This window comes from Somniosus microcephalus, unplaced genomic scaffold (genome assembly GCF_052327205.1).
Source record: "Somniosus microcephalus isolate GS21.2 unplaced genomic scaffold, FLI_Smic_1.0 unresolved_chr1, whole genome shotgun sequence".
In the NCBI taxonomy this organism is placed as follows: Eukaryota; Metazoa; Chordata; class Chondrichthyes; order Squaliformes; family Somniosidae; genus Somniosus; species Somniosus microcephalus.
Window position 1 is genome coordinate 118,431,305 of NW_028225179.1, and position 22,596 is coordinate 118,453,900.

The window sequence follows — 22,596 nt, forward strand, 5'->3', positions numbered from 1 at the left end:
TAATTAAGAGGGGGGAAATAGAGTATGAGAGTAAGCTTTCAGGGAACATAAAAACTGACTGTAAAAGCTTCTATAGATATGGGGAAGAGAAAAAGATTGGTGAAGTCAAGCGTAGGTCCCTTGCAGTCAGAATCAGGGGAATTTATAATGGGGAACAAAGAAATGGCAGACCAATTACAGGAAACTCTTTCGTATCCGGCACCGACGGGACCGGGATGGTGCCGGTTGATTAAAAATTCTGGATATCGAAGAGGTATATCTACCGAGGCTATTTTTAACAAACAAAAATTTTTAAAAATCAAGAAATGTGCAGTATAATTGGGTACTCACCTACAGAATGTTGTGTTAAATGGATGGTGGAAGATGCTTGATTAAGTACAGTAATGCCAGTTAAGGGTAATCCATAACTCTTTAATTACTTAACAGTAAAACAAAACTTATAAACGACTGTATACTGTAGTTTTCGGAGTGAGAATGTTGCCGGTTATTAGAGAATTCCGGATATTTAGGTGCTGTTTAAACGAGTGTTTCCTGTAAATACATACTTTGGTTCTGTCTTCACAAAGGAGGACACAAATAACCTCCCAGACCTGTCGGGCAACATAGGGTCTAATGAGAGGGAGGAATTGAATAAAATCCGTATTTGTAGGGAAATGGTGTTGGGGAAATTGAAGGGATTGAAGGCCGATAAATCCCCAGGGCCTGATAATCTATATCCTAAGGTACTTAAGGAAGTGGCCCTAGAAATAGTAGATGCATTGCTGGTCATCTTCCAAAATTTTATAGACTCTGGAACAGTTCCCATGGATTGGAGGGTAGCTAATGTTACCCTACTATTCAAAAAAGGTGGTAGAGAGAAAACAGGGAATTATAGACCGGTAAGCCTGACATCGGTAGTGGGGAAAATGCTAGAGTCCATTATAAAAGATGTAATAGCAGAGCACTTGGAAAAAAGTGACAGGATCGGACAAAGTCAACATGGATTTAGAAAAGGTAAATGGAGCTTGACTAATCTACTGGAATTTTTTGAGGATGTAACTGGTAGAATAGATAAGGGAGAACCAGTGGATGTGGTGTATTTGGACTTTCAGAAGGCTTTCGATAAGGTCCCGCATAAGAGATTAGCGTGTAAAGTTAAAGCACAAGGGATTGGGGGCAAGGTACTGACTTGGATAGAGAACTGGTTGGCAGACAGGAAGCAAAGAGTTGGAATAAACGGGTCTTTTTCCGAGTGGCAGGCAGTGAGTAGTGGGGTACCGCAGGGATCGGTGCTAGGACCCCAGCTATTCACAATATATATTAATGATCTAGATGAGGGAACTAGATGTAATATCTCCAAGTTTGCAGACGACACAAAGCTGGGTGGGCTTGTGTGCTGTGAGGAGGATGCCGAGAAACTCCAGGATGATTTGGACAGGTTGGGCGATTGGGCAGATGTACGGCAGATGCAGTATAATGTGGATAAATGCGAGGTTATCCACTTTGGTGGCAAAAACAGGAAGGCAGATTATTATCTGAACGGCAATAGATTGGGAGAAGGGGAAGTGCAACGAGACCTGGGTGTCCTTGTGCACCAGTCGCTGAAGGTAAGCATGCAGGTGCAGCAGGCGGTTAAGAAGGCAAATGGTATGTTGGCCTTCGTAGCAAGAGGGTTCGAGTACAGGAACAAGGATGTCTTGCTACAGTTGTACAGGGCCTTGGTGAGACCACACCTTGAGTATTGTGTGCAGTTTTGGTCGTCTTATCTGAGGAAGAATGTTCTTGCCATGGAGAGAGTGCAGCGAAGATTCACCAGACTGATACCTGGGATGGCAGGAATGACGTATGAGGAGAGATTAGGTCGATTGGGCTTATATTCGTTGGAGTTTAGAAGAATGAGAGGGGATCTCATTGAAACTTATAAAATTCTAACAGGACTAGACAGACTAGGTGCAGGAAGGATGTTTATGATGGCGGGGGAGTACAGAACCAGGGGTCACGGTCTAAGGATAAGGGGTAAGCCATTTAGGACTGAAATGAGGAGGAATTTCTTCACCCAGAGAGTGGTGAACCTGTGGAATTCTCTACCACAGAGTGCGGTTGAGGCCAATTCATTAAATATATTCAAGAAGGAGTTGGATATATTTCTTAAGGCTAAAGGGATCAAGGGATATGGGGAGAAGGCAGGGACAGGGTACTGAGTTTGGATGATCAGCCATGATCTCAATGAATGGTGGAGCAGGCTCGCGGGGCCGAATGGCCGACTCCAGCCCCTATCTTCTATGTTTCTATAATCTAATTGAATGGCGGAATAGACTCGAGGGGCTGAATAGACATTTCCTGTTCCTTCATGCCTATAGCTTTGTCAGCCCTCCAAGATTGTCCTGGAGTCTCCAGGAATTAAATGTGAATCTCCTGGACACTGCTGCGAGCAAAGTAGGGAGAAAAATCGTTAGGATGCGTTTTTTTTGGGGTGTGGTTTTTTTTTTGGAACAGTTTTGTTTATTAGTTATTAAAATATTGGAGAAGGGAAACAAAGGCTGTTTGACTGACAGTTGAGAATCTTCCAATCAGGTAATAAAGAGTGCCCCACTGTGTGTACTCCATATCCCACTGTGCTCCATTGTGTGTACTCCATATCCCACTGTGCCCCATTGTGTGTACTCCATATCCCACTGTGCCCCATTGTGTGTACTCCATATCCCACTGTGCTCCATTGTGTGTACTCCATATCCCACTGTGCCCCATTGTGTGTACTCCATATCCCACTGTGCCCCATTGTGTGTACTCCATATCCCACTGTGCCCCATTGTGTGTGCTCCATATCCCACTGTGCCCCATTCTGTGTGCTCCATATCCCACTGTGCCCCATTCTGTGTGCTCCATATCCCACTGTGCCCCATTGTGTGTACTCCATATCCCACTGTGCTCCATTGTGTGTACTCCACATTCCACTGTGCCCCATTGTGTGTGCTCCACATCCCACTGTGCCCCATTGTGTGTGCTCCAGATCCCACTGTGCTCCATTGTGTGTGCTCCAGATCCCACTGTGCTCCATTGTGTGTGCTCCACATCCCACTGTGCCCCATTGTGTGTACTCCATATCCCACTGTGCTCCATTGTGTGTACTCCATATCCCACTGTGCTCCATTGTGTACTCCATATCCCACTCTGCCCCATTGTGTGTACTCCATATCCCACTGTGCCCCATTGTGTGTGCTCCATATCCCACTGTGCTCCATTGTGTGTACTCCATTGTGTGTACTCCATATCCCACTGTGCTCCATTGTGTGTGCTCCATTGTGTGTACTCCATATCCCACTGTGCCCCATTGTGTGTACTCCATATCCCACTGTGTCCCATTGTGTGTACTCCATATCCCACTGTGCTCCATTGTGTGTGCTCCATATCCCACTGTGCTCCATTTTGTGTACTCCATATCCCACTGTGCCCCATTGTGTGTACTCCATATCCCACTGTGCCCCATTGTGTGTACTCCATATCCCACTGTGCTTCATTGTGTGTACTCCATATCCCACTGTGCCCCATTGTGTGTACTCCATATCCCACTGTGCCCCATTGTGTGTACTCCATATCCCACTGTGCCCCATTGTGTACTCCATATCCCACTGTGCTCCATTGTGTGTACTCCATATCCCACTGTGCCCCATTGTGTGTACTCCATATCCCACTGTGCTCCATTGTGTGTGCTCCATATCCCACTGTGCCCCATTGTGTGTACTCCATATCCCACTGTGCTCCATTGTGTGTACTCCATATCCCACTGTGCCCCATTGTGTGTGCTCCATATCCCACTGTGCCCCATTGTGTGTGCTCCATATCCCACTGTGCCCCATTGTGTGTACTCCATATCCCACTGTGCCCCATTGTGTGTGATCCATATCCCACTGTGCCCCATTGTGTGTGCTCCATATCCCACTGTGCCCCATTGTGTGTGCTCCATATCCCACTGTGCCCCAATGTGTGTACTCCATATCCCACTGTGCCCCATTGTTTGTGCTCCATATCCCACTGTGCCCCATTGTGTGCTCCATATCTCACTGTGCCCCATTGTGTGTGCTCCATATCCCACTGTGCTCCATTGTGTGTGCTCCATATCCCACTGTGCCCCATTGTGTGTGCTCCATATCCCACTGTGCCCCATTGTGTGTGCTCCATATCCCACTGTGCTCCATTGTGTGTACTCCATATCCCACTGTGCCCCATTGTGTGTACTCCATATCCCACTGTGCCCCATTGTGTGTGCTCCATATCCCACTGTGCTCCATTGTGTGTACTCCATATCCCACTGTGCTCCATTGTGTGTACTCCATATCCCACTGTGCCCCATTGTGTGTGCTCCATATCTCACTGTGCCCCATTGTGTGTGCTCCATATCCCACTGTGCCCCATTGTGTGTACTCCGTATCCCACTGTGCTCCATTGTGTGTACTCCATATCCCACTGTGCCCCATTGTGTGTGCTCCATATCCCACTGTGCTCCATTGTGTGTACTCCATATCCCACTGTGCCCCATTGTGTGTACTCCATATCCCACTGTGCTCCATTGTGTGTACTCCATATCCCACTGTGCTCCATTGTGTGTACTCCATATCCCACTGTGCTCCATTGTGTGTACTCCATATCCCACTGTGCTCCATTGTGTGTACTCCATATCCCACTGTGCCCCATTGTGTGTACTCCATATCCCACTGTGCTCCATTGTGTGTACTCCATATCCCACTGTGCTCCATTGTGTGTACTCCATATCCCACTGTGCTCCATTGTGTGTACTCCATATCCCACTGTGCCCCATTGTGTGTACTCCATATCCCACTGTGCCCCATTGTGTGTACTCCATATCACACTGTGCTCCATTGTGTGTACTCCATATCCCACTGTGCTCCATTGTGTGTACTCCATATCCCACTGTGCCCCATTGTGTGTGCTCCATATCTCACTGTGCCCCATTGTGTGTGCTCCATATCCCACTGTGCCCCATTGTGTGTACTCCGTATCCCACTGTGCTCCATTGTGTGTACTCCATATCCCACTGTGCCCCATTGTGTGTGCTCCATATCCCACTGTGCTCCATTGTGTGCTCCATATCCCACTGTGCTCCATTGTGTGTACTCCATATCCCACTGTGCCCCATTGTGTGTACTCCATATCCCACTGTGCCCCATTGTGTGTACTCCATATCCCACTGTGCTCCATTGTGTGTACTCCATATCCCACTGTGCCCCATTGTGTGTACTCCATATCCCACTGTGCCCCATTGTGTGTACTCCATATCCCACTGTGCTCCATTGTGTGTACTCCATATCCCACTGTGCCCCATTGTGTGTACTCCATATCTCACTGTTCTCCATTGTGTGTGCTCCATATCCCACTGTGCCCCATTGTGTGTACTCCATATCCCACTGTGCCCCATTGTGTGTGCTCCATATCCCACTGTGCCCCATTGTGTGTGCTCCGTATCCCACTGTGCTCCATTGTGTGTAATCCATATCCCACTGCGCCCCATTGTGTGTACTCCATATCCCACTGTGCCCCATTGTGTGTACTCCATATCCCACTGTGCTCCATTCTGTGTGCTCCATATCCCACTGTGCACCATTGTGTGTACTCCATATCCCACTGTGCTCCATTGTGTGTCCTCCATATCCCACTGTGCTCCATTGTGTGTGCTCCATATCCCACTGTGCTCCATTGTGTGTGCTCCATATCCCACTGTGCCCCATTGTGTGTTCCATATCCCACTGCTCCATTGTGTTCCCTCCATATCCCACTGTGCTCCATTGTGTGTGCTCCATATCCCACTGTGCCCCATTGTGTGTACTCCATATCCCACTGTGCCCCATTGTGTGTGCTCCATATCCCACTGTGCTCCATTGTGTGTGCTCCATATCCCACTGCTCCATTGTGTTCCCTCCATATCCCACTGTGTCCCATTGTGTGTGCTCTATATCCCACTGTGCTCCATTGTGTTCCCTCCATATCCCACTGTGTCCCATTGTGTTCCCTCCATATCCCACTGCATCCCATTGTGTGCTCTATATCGCACTGTGCCCCATTGTCTACCCTCCCTATCCCAATGTCATGTGTTGAATTCCCATTGTGTCCTCTATATCTCCGTGACTAGTTGGGGACTTAAAGCACTTCCATAAAGCCTGCAGATACAGGATAAAGCGCCCCATACAGCCTGTAGATACAGGATTAAGGGCCCCCATACAGCCTGCAGATACAGGAGAAAGTGCCCCGATACAGCCTGCAGATACAGGGCAAATTCGCTTTCCTAGCCAGAATCTTGGTTTTCTGAAGGCAGATCTATGGCTGAAAACCAGCTGTAGGGCTGTTTAGATCCTATTATCCCAGTAGTTCACAACCGGGATGCGTGCAAACGTTTCCCATCCTGGACGTTCCCCGGAGAGGCTCGGCAGGGTGGAAACCCTACGTTGGGTCTCTGTGCCAACATGAAACTGCAGCTCCCAAGAGCATAAAGAAAATTCAACAAGGGCACATTATTTTGTTTCTCTGTAAAACAGGGTGAACTTTGTGCAAAATGGATTAGCCCCCTGAATTCTCCACTCATTAGAAAACTGCAAACACACAGTAAAATCTCACATCAAGCTCCCTAAATTATATATGCGTACAAAATAATTAATTCAGTTCACAAATTAAAATCAAATGTCCCTCGAGGATGGTCTCAAACGCAACATTTGCCTAAAAGCCAAGGTTTAGACATTTCCCGGTTTTCTATTTCTACCTTACTTCAATCCACCGCCACCTCACTATCAGGATAACAGATATGTAGGTATATTTATATACATACACACATACATTCATACACATAGAGAGAGAGGTAGAGAGAAAGAAAGAGGAGACAGAGAAAGAGACAGAGAGAGAGATAGGGTTAGAGAGAGAGAGATAGGGATAGAAAGAAAGAGAGAGAGAGATAGGGATAGAGCTAGAGAGAAAAGATAGGGATAGATCGAGATATATAGAGAGTGATTTACTAGAATGGTACCAGAGATGAAACACTACAGTTATATGGAGAGACTAGAGAAACTGGGGTTGTTCTTAGAACAGAGAAGGTTAAGGGGAGATTAGATACAGAGAAACTGTTTTCAGTGGCAGAAGGATCGATACAGATCTCACAGAAATCACAGAAACCCCACAGTGCAGATACAGGCCATTTCGGCCCATCTACAGTAATTGGTTTATATATAGAAAAAATGGATACCTGGGAGTGAGTTACAGGCTGGAATCTAATCGAGGGGTTCAGGTGGTTTATATATTGAATAATGGATACTAAAATCTTATAGGGTTGAAAACAGGATTTCCTCCTCTTCCAATGCACACTGACCAAGAGCCAGAGACTGTATCTTGACCATCAGGGCGGTAATGATCAGTTAAACAGCATGAGCAGTAATTCTGTTTAGTTGGAGCGATAGGCTAGCTGGCTACATAATACAGTCTGTCCTATAGACACAGAATGGAACAAAGCCCCAGCTGGAGCAGCGTGCCAGGTAAACTCTAAAGGGCCAAGGCAGCTTCCTCCAAATCAAATCGCACGGCTCGGAAAGTGCTGATTTAACGCCTTGCTCTCAAACAGGAACTGTTGCACCACATAACCTCAGGAGTTGCATATATTCCCTGACATACCTGCCCTGGGAGTGTTTGATGGGACAGTGTAGAGGGAGCTTTACTCTGTATCTAACCCGTGCTGTACCTGCCCTGGGAGTGTTTGATGGGACAGTGTAGAGGGAGCTTTACTCTGTATCTAACCCGTGCTGTACCTGCCCTGGGAGTGTTTGATGGGACAGTGTAGAGGGAGCATTACTCTGTATCTAACCCGTGCTGTACCTGCCCTGGGAGTGTTTGATGGGACAGTGTAGAGGGAGCATTACTCTGTATCTAACCCGTGCTGTACCTGCCCTGGGAGTGTTTGATGGGACAGTGTAGAGGGAGCATTACTCTGTATCTAACCCGTGCTGTACCTGCCCTGGGAGTTTTTGATGGGACAGTGTAGCGGGAGCTTTACTCTGTATCTAACCCATGCTATACCTGCCCTGGGAGTGTTTGATGGGGCAGTGTAGAGGGAGCTTTACTCTCTATCTAACCTGTGCTGTACCTGCCCTGGGAGTGTTTGATGGGACAGTGTAGAGGGAGCTTTACTCTGTATCTAACCTGTGCTGTACCTGCCCTGGGATTGTTTGATGGGACAGTGTAGAGGGAGCTTTACTCTGTATCTAACTCGTGCTGTACCTGCCCTGGGAGTGTTTGATGGGACAGTGTAGAGGGAGCTTTACTGTGTATTAACCCGTGCTGTACCTGCCCTGGGAGTGTTTGATGGACAGTGTAGAGGGAGCTTTACTCTGTATCTAACCCGTGCTGTACCTGCCCTGGGAGTGTTTGATGGACAGTGTAGAGGGAGCTTTACTCTGTATCTAACCCGTGCTGTACCTGCCCTGGCTTTGTTTGATGGGACAGTGTAGAGGGAGCTTTACTCTGTATCTAACCCATGCTGTACCTGCCCTGGGAATGTTTGATGGGACAGTGTAGAGGGAGCTTTACTCTGTATCTAACCTGTGCTGTACCTGCCCTGGGAGTGTTTGGTGGGGCAGTGTAGATGGAGCTTTACTCTGTATCTAACCCGTGCTGTACCTGCCCTGGGAGTGTTTGATGGGACAGTGTAGAGGGAGCTTTACTCTGTATCTAACCTGTGCTGTACCTGCCCTGGGAGTGTTTGATGGCACCACGGTCACAGTCACAGATGATGTCATTTGTGACTTTGATGAGGGCCATTTCAGTGCTGTGGCAGGGACGGAAACCTAATTGGGGAGGTTGAAACATGGAGTTGCAGGAAAGATGGGCACAGATTTGGGAGGCGACAACACGTTCAAGGACTTCGTAGAGAAAACGGAGATTAGAGATGGGACTTTGGGACATATTGATGCTATGTAAATGCAAGTTCTTTCCGACAAGGCAGGGGTGGCAGCAGGTACCCTTTCCTGAACCAGTTGGGTGTTTATGACAATCTGGCATCTTCCATCGGCCCAACTGGTCCATGCCAGTGTTTACGATCCACACGAGCCTCCTCCCACCATACTTCATCTCACCCTATCAGTATAACCTTCTATTCTTTTCTAAACATAAGAACATGTGTTTATCTAGCACCCCCTATACTGCATCTGTGCTATTTACCTCAACTCATACAGCAAAGGCTATGGACCCTGACAACATCCCCGCTGTCATGCTGAAGACTTGCGCTCCAGAACTAGCCACGCCTCTAGCCAAGCTGTTCCAGTACAGTTACAACACTGGCATCTACCTGACAATGTGGAAAACTGCCCAGGTATGTCGTGTCCACAAAAAGCAGATCCAAATCCAATCGGCCAATTCTTCTCTTCTTCTTAAGCAGTCCCTCGGAACCGAGGATGACTTGCTTCCACATTAAAAATGAGTTCTCAGGTGACTGATGAGTCCAATGCGGGACCTACAGTCTCTGTCACAGATGGGGCAGACGGTGGTTGAAGGGGCGGGTGGGTGGGGTGCTTGGGTTGACGTGTGCTCCTTCCGCTGATTGTGCCTGGCTTCCGCTTGCTCTCGGCGAAGAGACTCGAGGTGTTCGGCGCCTTCCCGGATGCTTCTCCTCCACTTTGTGCGGTCTTGGGCCAGGCATTCCCAGGTGTTGATGGGGATGTTACACTTTTTCATGGTGGCCTTTCAATTACCGCACCATCCGTCTACTCTCCATCATCAGCAAAGTGATGGAAGGTGTCATCGACAGTGCTATCAAGCGGCACTTACTCACCAATAACCTGCTCACTGATGCTCAGTTTGGATTCCGCCAGCACCACTTGGCTCCAGACTTCATTACAGCCTTGGTCAAACATGGACAAAAGAGCTGAATTCCAGAGGTGAGGTGAGAGTGACTGCCCTTGACATCAAGCAGCGTTTGGCCGAGTATGGCTTCAAGGAGCCCTAGTAAAACTGAGGTCAATGGGAATCAGGGGGGAAAACTCTCCACTGGCTGGAGTCATACCTTGCACAAAGGAAGATGGTTGTGGTTGTTGGAGGTCATTCATCTCAGCCTCAGGACATTGCTGCAGGAGTTCCTCAGGGCAGTGTCCTAGGCCCAACCATCTTCAGCTGCTTCATCAATGACCTTCTCTCCATCATAAGATGAGAAATGGGGATGTTCACTGATAATTGCAGTGTTCAGTTCCATTCGCAACTCCTCAGATAATGAAGCAGTCCATGCCCGCATGCAACATGAGCTGGATGACGTTCAGGCTTGGGCTGATAAGTGGCAAGTAACATTCGCTCCACACAAGTGCCAGGCAATGACTATATCCAACAAGCGAGAGTCTAACCACCACCCCTTGACATTTAACGGCATTACCATCGCCGAATCCCCCACCATCAACATCCTGGGGGTCGCCATTGGCCAGAAACTTAACTGGACCAGCCACATAAATACTGTGGCTACAAGAGCAGGTCAGTAGTTGGGTATTCTGCGGCAAATGTCTCAGCACCTGACTCCCCAAAGCCTTTCCACCATCTACAAGGCACAAGTAAGGAGTGCGATGGAATACTCTCCACTTGCCTGGATGAGTGCAGCTCCAACAACACTCAAGAAGCTCGACACCATCCAGGACAAAGCAGCCCGCTTGATTGGCACCCCATCCACCACCTTAAACATTCACTCTCTCCACCACCGGCGTACCGTGGCTGCAGTGTGTACCATCTACAAGATGCACTGCAGCAACTCGCCAAGGCTTCTTCGGCAGCACCTCCCAAACCCGCATGGGAACACCATCACCTGCAAATTCCCCTCCGAGTCACACACCATCCTGACTCGGAAATATATCGCCATTCCTTTATCGTCGCTGGGTCAAAATCCTGGAACTCCCTCCCTAACAGCACCGTGGGAGCACCTTCACCACACGGACTGCAGCGGTTCAAGAAGGTGGCTCACCACCACCTTCTCAAGGGCAATTAGGGATGGGCAATAAATGCCAGCCTTGCCACCAACGCCCACATCCCAGCAACTAATTTTAAAAAACTACTCCGTGTGGTGGCAAGTTCCACATTCTCCCCACTCTCTGGGTAAAGAAGTTTCTTCTGAATTCCATATTAGATTTATCAGTGACTATCTTATGTTTATGACCACAGAAGACGCTGGAAAAACTCAGCAGGCCAGGCAACATCCGTGGAGAGAGATGTTGCCTGGCCTGCTGAGTTTTTCCAGCGTCTTCGGTTGTTATTTCGGATTTCCAGCATCCGCAGTATTTTGCTATCGTATTTATGTTTATGACCACTAGTTTTGAACTCCCCCACAAGTGGAAACATCTTCCACACGCCTACCCTATCAAAGCCTTTCATTATCTTGAAGACCTTGATCAGGTCACCCCTTAGCCTTCTCTTTGAGAGAAAAGAGCCCCAGCCTGTTCAGCCTTTTCTGAAAAGTATATCCTCTCAGTTCTGGTATCATCCTTGTGACTCTTTTTTGTAGCTTCTCCAGTTCCTCTATATCCTTTTTATAATATGGAGACCAGAACTGTTCTCAGTACTCCAAGTGTGGCTTCCTTATTCTTGTACCAAAATACACCACCTCACAATTAGCTATATTGAATTTCATCCGCCATTTACACACCCATTCTGCAAGCTTATTAATGTCTTCCTGTGTTTTGTCACCAGCTGGTATTCTCGGATCTGAGTCCCTCGCATCAGGAGAAACAAATCGCCCACACATGAGAAGGTTGTAAAACCAGAGTCCCCATTTGCCAATTCAGAAACTATTTCGGTGTGAACAATGTGGGTATCTAGTGAGCAGTTGTGCCGCCAAGACCAGGGTGGTCCCAGGGGCTGAGCTCAGCCCAGCCAGGATGGCAGTAGAGGGGCTACAGTTGGTTAGGGAAGGGGGACATCTGCCAAGGGTTATCAATTATGGTCATTAAGGGACCTCAGCTAGGACAGAATCGGGATTGGTTGTGACCCACCGTCCCCAACTTCTATCCTTACCCTAACCCCCATCCTACCTCTACTCCCACCCACAGTCCCAACCCCCACCCATCCACCATCTCCTGCCCCCACCCACCATCCCGATCCCAAACTCAATCCCCATCTTACCCCTACCCACATCCTACCACTACCCACAGTCCCAAACCCCACCCACCATCTCCCGTCCCCACCCATCATCACTACCCCAACCTCACCCACCATCCCCAACCCAGTTCCAACCCCCACCATCCCCTACCCCAGCCCCAAACCCCACTCACCATCCATTACCCCAGCCCCAACCCCAACCCAACGTCCCCTACCCCTACCCCATCCCCTGTCCCCACCCACCATCCCCTGCTTCAACCCAACATCCCCTGCCCTACCCATCATCCCCAACCCGCAGGGCGGTATTGGGAAAGTGGCACCTGCCCCCAAAAAATGGCCAGGCCCCTTACCTCAAAGCAGAACTCTTGTCCCAGAATGCTACTGTGCACTGGCTTGATGATGGCATCCTCGTCGATGCTGAGCTCCAGCGCTTCCGCTGCGCTGCTGGGGCTGAGCAACGACTCATGGGAGTGCGACTCCTTGAAGCTCTGCATCAGACGCGTTCTGGAATAAAGAAAAAGAACATGAGACAAAGGCACTGGCGACAAAATGGGAACGAGGCAGAGACAGCGCTAGCAGCTGTCGGCCATACAGAGGGAGCCTAACTGAAGCAGGCCCAGCAAGATTCGCCCATTGGCAATGTTAATCACTCGCTCACTTTCGATTAAAATGCACGTCACTCTTAAAAAAGACATAACTCCATTTGTTTAGCCGGGTTTGCGATCCATAAATAATTCTCCTGACAATTTCTTGACGTCAACAGTTCTGCTTTTTAAATGAAGGGATCATTCAAATTAGTATTTTGCCAAATGGTTAGTATTTTACCATAGGAAGATCTACTTTTAAGCAGCTTTACGAGGGGGGAAAAATGAAACATGATTCTTTTAAAAATGTAAATAATTACAGATGACCAAAGTGGCATGCCAGGTGCATGCTGGGATAGTTTTGTTGCTTTGGAAACCTGGTATCAAAATGGCTTCCACTCCAATAACAGGTAGCCGGTAAGTCAGAAAACCTCGTTTTAATTTCTGAAACAACTGCTGAAAGTTTTAAACAACAAAGGATCACTTCTGATGTAGAGGGATTGTGGCTGGCCACTGCTTCACTGTAAAAACCCCTCCAAAACAGAACCTGTTAGAAACACTTGTTTAGCAGCACCTGTGGAGAGTCCAAATAAGGTCAACCTTATAGGAGTCCTCCCTTCGCCAGATCTAGAGCTGCGTGTTTCCAGCACTTTCCGTCCTCGTTTAGGATTTCCAGTGTCTGTAGTTTTTTTTTTACACTTTTTGTCCCTTAAAGACTCACGTGATTCTGAACTTGCCTTGCTCTCTCAACCAGCCCGTTATTCCTGCTACTGGTACCAGCAGAGGGATTTGAGGTTTCAGTTTTACAAAATATTAAAAGCAGCGCCTCAAGTGGATAAGGTCATAAAGAGCCAACACAATGCTGGATTTTATGGCAAGAGGTATAGATTATAAAAGTCAAGATGTAATGGTGATTCTATATAAAACCTTAGTAAAACCTTAGCATTTATCATCATAGAATCACACAGAACAAAAGGAGGCCATTCGGCACATCATGCCAGTCCCGGCTCTTTCCCCGCAGTCCTGCAAATTTTTCCTTTTCAAGTATTTATCCAATTTGCTATTGAATCTGCTTCCATCGCCCTTTCAGGCAGTGCATTCCAGATCACAGCAACTCGCTGCATAAAAAAAAAAGTTATCCTCGTGTCCCCTCTGGTTCTTTTGCCAATTGTCTTAAATCTGTGTCCTCTGGTTAACGACCCTCCTGCCAGTGGAAACAGTTTCTCCCTATTTACTCTCATCAAAGCCCTTCATGATTTTGAACATCTCTATTAAATCTCCCTTTAACCTTCTCTGCTCTAACTTGCTCCAATTTCTGTCGCACCTTTCACGACTTCAGGACGTCCCAAAGCACTTCACAGTCAAAGAAGTACTTTTGTTGAAGTGTGGTCACTGTTGTAACGTAGGTAACGCGGCAGCCAATTTGCGCACAGCAAGCTCCCACAAACAGCCACGAAATAAATGATCAGATCATCTGGTCTTTTGACTGCTGGTTGAGGGATAAATATTGGCCAGGACACCGGAGCGAACTCCCCAGCTCCTCTTCAAAATAGTGCCGCGGGATCTTTTACAACCACCTGAGAGAGCAGATGGGGCTTTGCTTTAACTGGTTCATCTGAAAGACGGCACCTCTGCCAGTGCAGCGCTCCCTCAGCACTGGCACTGGGAGCGTTGGCCTTGACTTTGTACTCCCTGGAGTGGGACCCACAACCTTCCGACTCAACAGGCGAGGGTGCTACCCACTGAGCAACAGCTGACACCTCCAGTTGGGGTACTGTGTACAGTTTTGGGCTCCACACTACAGAAAGGATATTGAGGCAATAGAGAGGGTACAGAACAGATTCACTAGGATGCTGCCTGGTATGAGGAAATACAAATACAAATATGAAGAAAAACTTGAAATCTTGGGGCTGCTTTCCTTAGAACAGAGGAGATTAGGAGCTGATTTGATAGAGGTGTTTAAAATTCCGACAGAATGGACAGAGTAGATAGAAACAGATCGGTTCCCGTGGTTGAAGGGACACAAATAGAAGATTAAATGTAAGAGATTTAGGACAGAGAGCAGGGGAAAACTTTTTACATAGTGGGTTGAGAGTCTGTGGACTGCATTACTAGAGTTAGTAACTGAAGCAGAGACCATGTCAAATGTTTTACAATGGGTTAGGTAAGTAGTTGATGGAAATAGGGATAAAGAGATATGGAAAAGAGGGGCCCACGGGATTAGGAGCACTACTAGTATGGAGGATAGAGGCCAACACGGACTGGTTGGACCAAATGACCTGTTCCTGTGTTGTAGTTGCTATGTAATTTTGTCTGTGTAAATGTCACTAATAGCTCTGAGGGCTCCCCCAGTGGCCGTGAGGGTGCATTGTCCAGCGTGGGACTGAGCCACACCAATCATCCAGATTTGATCTCCGGTCTGCTCGGTTTGTTGATCTCAGCTGGGATAGGGAGGGGAAAAGGGCGTTCTTGCTCCTGATGGCTGTCTAGCTGGAAAACACGTGGACACTGGTATCAGGCCTGAATGGTGAGGTCCCCACAGTCGAATAGCCTACTGGAAACTCACAGTCCAGAGTTACAGGTGAAGAATGGGGCGACCGTCATCCCAACTCAGGAGAGGAGGAGAAAAATCGGAGGAGTGGAAACTTATGAAGAAAAGAAAAATGAAACCGAATATTACAAAGCTCAATGTTCAAATGGTATTAAAAAGAGCTCGGCAGATTCGGGAGTGAACCACACTGGCAATAGTTTAAATTTCCAACCCAAAGCTGATACATGAAAAAACCTTCCGGTTCAAAGTTGAAACAAAACACAACATGAATTGCTCCGGCAGCTAAAATCTGGGCTGGGTTTGAAGCCCAGTCTCGGGGGGTGAAAGGTCGGTTTGGATGAGGAAAGGTGGAACAAACAAAAACATGCCAAGCACCCTCTCTCCTGCTCCTGAAACACGTTTCCCAGGACAGGGCCGCCACAGTCACCCTTCCCAAACGAGAAACAGTTGCTCTAAAATGCAATTCCTTTCGTGCACCCCGCCTCCCTCAATCTCTTGGGAAATAGCTGGGACGCCTCAGTCGCCGTGACGATCGGCACGGAGCACCAAAGGCCCCAGCTTATGGAGGAGCTCCCCATCGCAGTCACACGGGCTCGCAGTACCTCACGGTGCTGCCTAATTTCCAGGTGTGGCACATGGTGACTGGCAGGGGTACCGCCAGTGGTGAGCAGCACTGCCGTACACCCGCCCTCTCGGTGCACCCCACGATGCTTCCCTCTCTCTACCTCAGCACTCTCCTGGTGAATTTAGATTGCACGATCCCGGGGAACAGGGGGAGAGACCAGGCATTGAGGTCCCTCGACTACCGATTTTTCACAATGACAAAGCGGGGCAGTAAGAGGCAATTCAACTGGGGGAAGGGAAGGGATGAAATAGTGCTTTTGTTCAGGATTGAAGTTTACCTTATAGCCCCTGGATTGTTTTGTGACCCAGCATTCCCCCAGAGGCGGCCAGATTTTACCCTGTAACCCCCCCTCAACAACAAATTGTATTTATATAGTGCCTTTAACGTAGTAAAATGTCCAAAGGCACTTCACAGGAGCATTATCAGACAAAATTTAACCCGTCCTCATAATTTTACCCTCTAAGTCTTGGGATCATTCATGGTGAATCTGCGCTGCACCCCCTCCAAGGCCAATAAATAGTCCTGAGGTGCGGGGCCCAGAACTGAATGCAGTGCTCCAGATGTGCCCTGACCGAGGCACTGTATAGCTGAAGTTTCACTTCCTCCCCTTTGTATTCCAAGAGGTATGCCAAGAGGAATCCCTTCAGATAGTCACGGATGTGCACCAACCCAACCCACCCACTCCCCCATTTCTTCACAGCTACTGTACCTGCACTTGAAAGCGTTGGGAATCATTGTGCTGGCAACAACCCAGCGAGGTGAGATCATCCCGTTAACAACTGGCTTGCTCCCTCCAGCAACCGAAGCATCATTTCCCCCTCAGCTCCTCCGAGTTTAATGGCAGCAGGAGGGAGGGAGGGAGGGGACACTTGGAGATACAGGGGTAGAGGAGACACTCGGCAGAGATCCTCACAGCGCCGGTGTTTAGGAGCTCTCACCCGTACCACTGCACCGAGGCCGACACATGACGGAGAAGCCTGGAGCTCGATTTTGAACCCACACTCTGGTCCCAGATTTTCATTCACCAAGAAAATGAGGTAAAGAAAATCAATATTGATTTCAAAATTCCTGAGTTAAATATTAACATCGACCACAAGCAAACAAGGGGACACAGCTCAGATTTAAAGGGACAGTAAAGGAAAAGATAGGAAAAACTCGCATTTATATTTCACCTTTCACAACCTCAGGATGTCCTAAAACGCTTTGCAGCTTTGGAAGTGTAGTCACTGTTGTAATGGAGGAAATGCAGCAGCCAATTTGCACACAGCAAGATCCCACAAACAGCAATATGATAATTACAGATAATGTGTTGATGTTGGTTGAGGGATAAATATTGGCCAGGACACCAGAAATAACTCCCCTGCTCTTCTTCGAAATAGTGGCTGTGGGATCTTTAACATCCACCTGAGAGACGGCACCCCGACAGAGCAGCACTCCCTCAGCACTACACTGGGAGTGTCAGCCTAGATCTTGTGCTCAAGTTGCTGGAGTGAGACTCAAACCCACAACCTTCTGACTCAGAGGCAAGGGTGCTACCAACTGAGTCACGGCTCACACATTAACACATTTAAAGGGTCTCACAGACGATGCGTGTTTAAACACAGAAGACGCGTCAGCAACATAGTTCCCACAATGGCCGTGCCTTCGGCAACGGTATCATATCCACTTGGCTTTCTTCCTCCTAATTTGCTCTCTGGGGTACAGTTCCATCCATAGCAGCGCCTTCAAGTGAGCCACTGTTCACTGATGAGGTCTCACAGCAAGTGTTGGCAGGCAGGTGTCAGCCGTGGTTCAGTGGGTAGCACTCTCGTCTTCAGCCTCCTAGGCCCTAAGCTCTGGAATTCCCTCCCGAAACCTTTCCGCCTCTTCTCTTTTAAGACATTCCTTAAAATCTACCTCTTTGACCAAGCTTTTGGTCACCTGTCCCAATATCTCCCTATGTGGCTCGTTATCAAACGTTGTCCAATAACACTCCTGTGAAGCACCGTGGGCCTTTTTTACTACGTTAAAGGCACTATATAAATGCCATTTGTTGTTTGATGAACAGGAACGGGTTAATCTCACCTCAGAGGAATCAGATGACTACAGGCCGAAGGGTCGTCGTACACACAGTGGCGAGGATTTCCCCTTTCGCCTTGGCCTTCATTTGCGATCTACTCAGAACTTCCCCATGGTTCTCACGGCAGCAATTTCTCATTGCTGTTTGTGGGACCTTGCTGTGCGCAAATTGGCTGGAGAGGGTGCAGAGGAGATTTACTAGAATGGTACCAGGGATGCGGAGAGACTTAGAGAAGCTGGTATTGTTCTCCTTAGAGCAGAGAAGATTTAAGAGATGCGTTTAAAATTATGTGGGGTTTCTGATACAGTAAATAAGGAGAAACTTTCCGCTGGCAGGAGGGTTGGTAACCAGTGCACATAGATTGAAGATAATTGGCAAAAGAACCAGAGGATCGATGAGGAGAATTTTTTTTAAGCCATGAGTTATGATGATCTGGAATGCACTACTTGAAAGGGTGGTGGAAGCAGATTCAATACTAACTTTCAAAAGGGGAACTGGATAAATACTTGAAGAGGAAAAATTTGCAGGGTTATAGGGAAAGAGCAGGGGAGTGGGATTAATTGGACAGCTCTTTCAAAGTGCCAGCACAGTCACGATGGGCCAAATGGCCTCTTTCTGTGCTGTAAGAGTCTATGACGTCTGCTCCAAATCTGCATGCGCTAAATAAATAAGGAGTCAGTGTCCTTAGGTCGGGGGGGGGTGGGGGGAGGAATGGGGACAAGACTGAGAGCTCCAATCCGTAACTGCTACAAGAAAATAAGAGGAAGAGAGGAATTGGCGTTAAAAATTCTTGAAGAGGGTCTCCAGCAGTGAGAACCCCCCCCACCCACAACTCGGTGTCCCCTTTTCTTAGTCATAAGGCAACCCCCCATTTTAAAAACAAAGCTTCTTTAAGGAATTAAAGGGCCCCCCAGCAGATATTTTAATTTAGATATTGTTTATTTTAAAAATAAAGAGGGACATTATCTCACAGTGGGCCCTGGGTTTTGGGAAGAAGAAGTTTAACCTGGGCCACTGACCACAAACTTACTTCAGGTTTTTTAGCCACACATCTGTTCCTCAAATAGTCACACACACACACACACACATAAGAAAACAAGAAACAATTTAAAGAAGAAAATAAGTTTTTGAAGCCTCTGGCTGGAGTGAGCTGGGAAGTGACAACTCAAAGGTTCCATCTGTTGAATGGCACTTTCAGTTGGCCTGAGTAGGGCAGCCAAGGGAGCGTCCCCAAAAACAAAAAAACAATTGCATATCTTAAAAGCATAGAGTAAAAAAAAAGAAAAAGACTCACGTTTATATCGCGCTTTTCAGGACATCCCAAAAAGCTTTACAGCCAATGAAGTATTTCTGAAGTGTAGTCGCAGTTGTAATGTAGGAAACGCGGCAGCCAATTTGTGCACAGCAAGCTCCCACAAACAGCAATGTGATAATGAAAAAAGACTTGCATATATATAGCGCCTTTTATGACCACCGGATGTCTTAAAGTGCTTTACAGCCAATTAATTACTTTTTGAAGTGTAGTCACTGTTGTAATGTAGGAAGTGACCAGATAATCTGTTTTTAGTGATGTTGATTGAGACCTAGGGGTGGGTGGAAGTAAGGCAGATCTGAATCTTTTTCACCGCCAGCTCTCTCAGAACTGAATACTGGTATTGGCGTCCAGCGGGGGAACTTGCGTCTGATGGGAGAGGGTGGCTTCCCCCATCCTTCGTAAAGGGTGGGTGGGGCCTCTTCAACCTAGGTTGCAGCCCAGCTAGGAGAAGGTACTCTGAAGATAAAAACTGTAAAGAAGGCAACAGGATACCACCTCAGCTCCTCTTCCGCGAGAAAGTGGCTCGAGAATCTCATCTGCGAGATGTACACAACAGGAAATTCATGTTCTAAGAAAGATTGTGTCAGGGAAAGATGATGAGGGGTTTTCATAGAATAGATAAAGAAAAAACTATTCCCCCTGGCGAGTGGGTCAACACCAATGGATACAGATTTAAAATCAGTGGCAAAAGATCTAGATGGGGAGATGAGGAGACATTGGCCTAGAAATTCAGGTAGGCCGGAAACCTGCCAGTAACAGCGCTGGCCAAGGCTAGCGGCCGCCAGCAGGAACAGTGCAGGCAGCACAGCGCGGTATTCTGGTGCTGCCTGCCAATTTACATCAGCAGAGCGGAGATCCTGTGGTGCAATGAGCTTGTTCCAGCGCTAACCTCAGCAGGAGGCCAAAGGTCACATCAGAAGATTCGGTGCGGTGTTCTTGGACAATGTGCAGTGTCGGAGCATTTGGTGACAGCTCCTGGGTTTAACTCTCGTGTCCCCTGATGGCCCTTGTAGAGATGGAGCATTGTGCGTTGTGGCAGATGGCGAGTCATTTGTTTGTCCACAGCTCCCCTCTTACCTGCACGGACATTTCTCTGGGTCTTGTGTGGGGTTCACAAATGGGTGCCAGACTGCCTGGTACTCCCACCTTCGCTGGCTGCCATAGCACCACGGATCTTTGACCCAGATGGTTGCTGTGTGGCGGTTTGTGCTGTACCATGTTTCTGGAGGGAGATGGGATGGGGATGCACCGTCTTGTAGCTAACAGTGACAGTGCACTAGCCTGCAGATCGCAAAGGGCATTCACTCCCTGGTGAGTGGCTGTTAAAGCACAGGCTCAGATCTGGATGGACTCCTGGAAGGACCACAAAGACTGAGGCACTGATGTCCTTTAACCGTTGCATGAGATATTAATGGAAAGAAATTTTTAAAAAGCGTAACATGAACTCTTCGTCTGGAGTTTACTGGTGTCAATGGTTTAGAAGAGAGTTCAATTAAATTTTTAACAACAGCAGACTTTTGAAGAACTCTTGGTGAGAATATGCTGTCAAGCCTTTTCAAAGCAGACTTCCAAACTTTGCAGATCATTTTATCCCAATGTATAAAATTTTACGAAATGCAGCTTTGATTTTTTTCCTGAGATTATTACAACTGTAATACAGTACAGTTTATTTTAAAAGTACCTCCTATAGTGTTTGACTGATCGGGGGCAGGGAGAGGGTGGGAAGAGATTTGATGCATCTCAGTGAAAGCAGTTTTCACTCCAATAGTTCTTCACAGTTATCCCAGCAGCTGTTTACAGTGTGGGTTCTAGCTCCCTGCCGCTTTCTCCCGCCTCTCTGCGCTGTCAACGGCAGCACGCACGGACGCGCTTTGGAGAGGGCGGAAAGAGGAACGGCGAGCTCCAAAATGGATAAGCGAGCGTCAATTTGGCATTGCACGCCGATTGACGTCACGCTCCTACTAATTAAGTACTTCCCGCGAGACCAGGAAATGGCAGCGCCGCCATTGCCTGCCAAAAATGGCGGCCACCAGTAGTGGGCGGAAGTGAGGCGGCTGCCATTTTTTTCAACAAAACGGGCCTGAACGACCAGCGCTAACATCTCCAATTCTAGCCCATTGTTTCACTCGGATCTGGAACGCTCTACCTGAAAAGCTGGTGGAAGCTAATTCCATAAATAATTTTAAAAGGGAGTCGGACAGGTACTTGAGGATGAGGAACTTACAGGGTTACGAACAAAAGGCAGGGAATGTGGGACTAAGCACTAATGCTCTTTGAAAGAGCCAGCACAGGCACGACAGGCCAAATGGCCTCCCTCTCTGTTGTAAGTTTCTATGATTCTATGAAAGAGGGGGTGGTGGGAGCAATGTCTCCTGGGACTTTAACTGACGTCCCCCTCCCACCTCGACATGGTATCCCTGGCACCAGGTTGCGTATCTGGATGTTTCATGGAGAGACCACCCTGTCCTTCCGTGCTGTGGGACGCGTGTCTCAATAAGCCCGAGGGCGGCAGACGAGACGCGTTAGCTGTAGAAATCGCCACGCACCTCAATAGTAAGGGTCGTGTTTTGTCGGATGGGCCACCAGCCATTGAACGGCTGAGCGACAGTCTTTGGATCTCACTCTGCCACGTCCAGCAACGCTCAAATTTAAAATTCTCAACCTTGTGTTCAAATCCCTCCGTGGCCTCGCCCCCCTCCCTATCTCTGTAACCTCCTCCAGCCCTACAACCCTCCGACATCTCTGCGCTCCTGCAGTTCTGGCCTCTTGTGCATCCCCAATTTTCATCGCTCCACCATTGGTGGCCGTACCTTCAGCTGTCTAGGCCCTAAACTCTGGAATTCCCTCCTTAAACCTCTCTGCCTCACTACCTCTATTAAGACGCTCCTTAAAACCTACCTCTTTGACCCCTGTCCCAATAACTCATTCTGTGGCTCGATATCAAATTTAGTCTGATTATCAGTCCCATGAAGTGCCTTGGGACGTTTTACTACTTTAAAGGTGCTTTATAAATGCAAGTTGTTGTTGTTGCTGCCTGACCAAATGGCTCCCACATGTCAAGACATGTGTGTGCGCGTTCAAGGATGTTCCTATGGGTAAACAACATAGGTGCTGGACATGTGCCTGAGGCACAGTATGCAGATCGTGTATGTGCGGGGGTGGGGCAGTAATCACACGCCAAGCGGGCGGGAAAGCAGCCAAGAGCATGAAAGCACAACAAGCTCATAAAAAGAAAAGCATTTCCTTCCATCTGTGGAGTCTCTTCCAAACTTTTTGTTTTGGAAAACCTGAAGAAAAGTTGATTTCTTTTACAGTGTAGGAAGTAATGAGTTCTGACAATGCAAATCTAGCAATGCAAGAAGGTTT

The 22,596-nt window shown here is 47.9% G+C and overlaps 1 protein-coding gene across 4 annotated transcripts in view; it reads right to left on the bottom strand.

The window, feature by feature from the left end:
- LOC147095740 (ras/Rap GTPase-activating protein SynGAP-like) overlaps nt 1-22,596 on the bottom strand; it is a 756,836-nt gene that overhangs the window by 134,804 nt on the left and 599,436 nt on the right. For all 4 annotated transcript variants that reach the window (XR_015074821.1, XR_015074822.1, XM_085974793.1 and 1 more), the window contains one exon: nt 12,447-12,600. Coding sequence is in view for 2 of the 4 variants with exons in the window: in XM_085974793.1 (XP_085830919.1) it covers nt 12,447-12,600 (154 nt within the window). In the remaining 2 variants the exon portion in view is untranslated. The remainder of the gene's footprint in view (nt 1-12,446; nt 12,601-22,596) is intronic.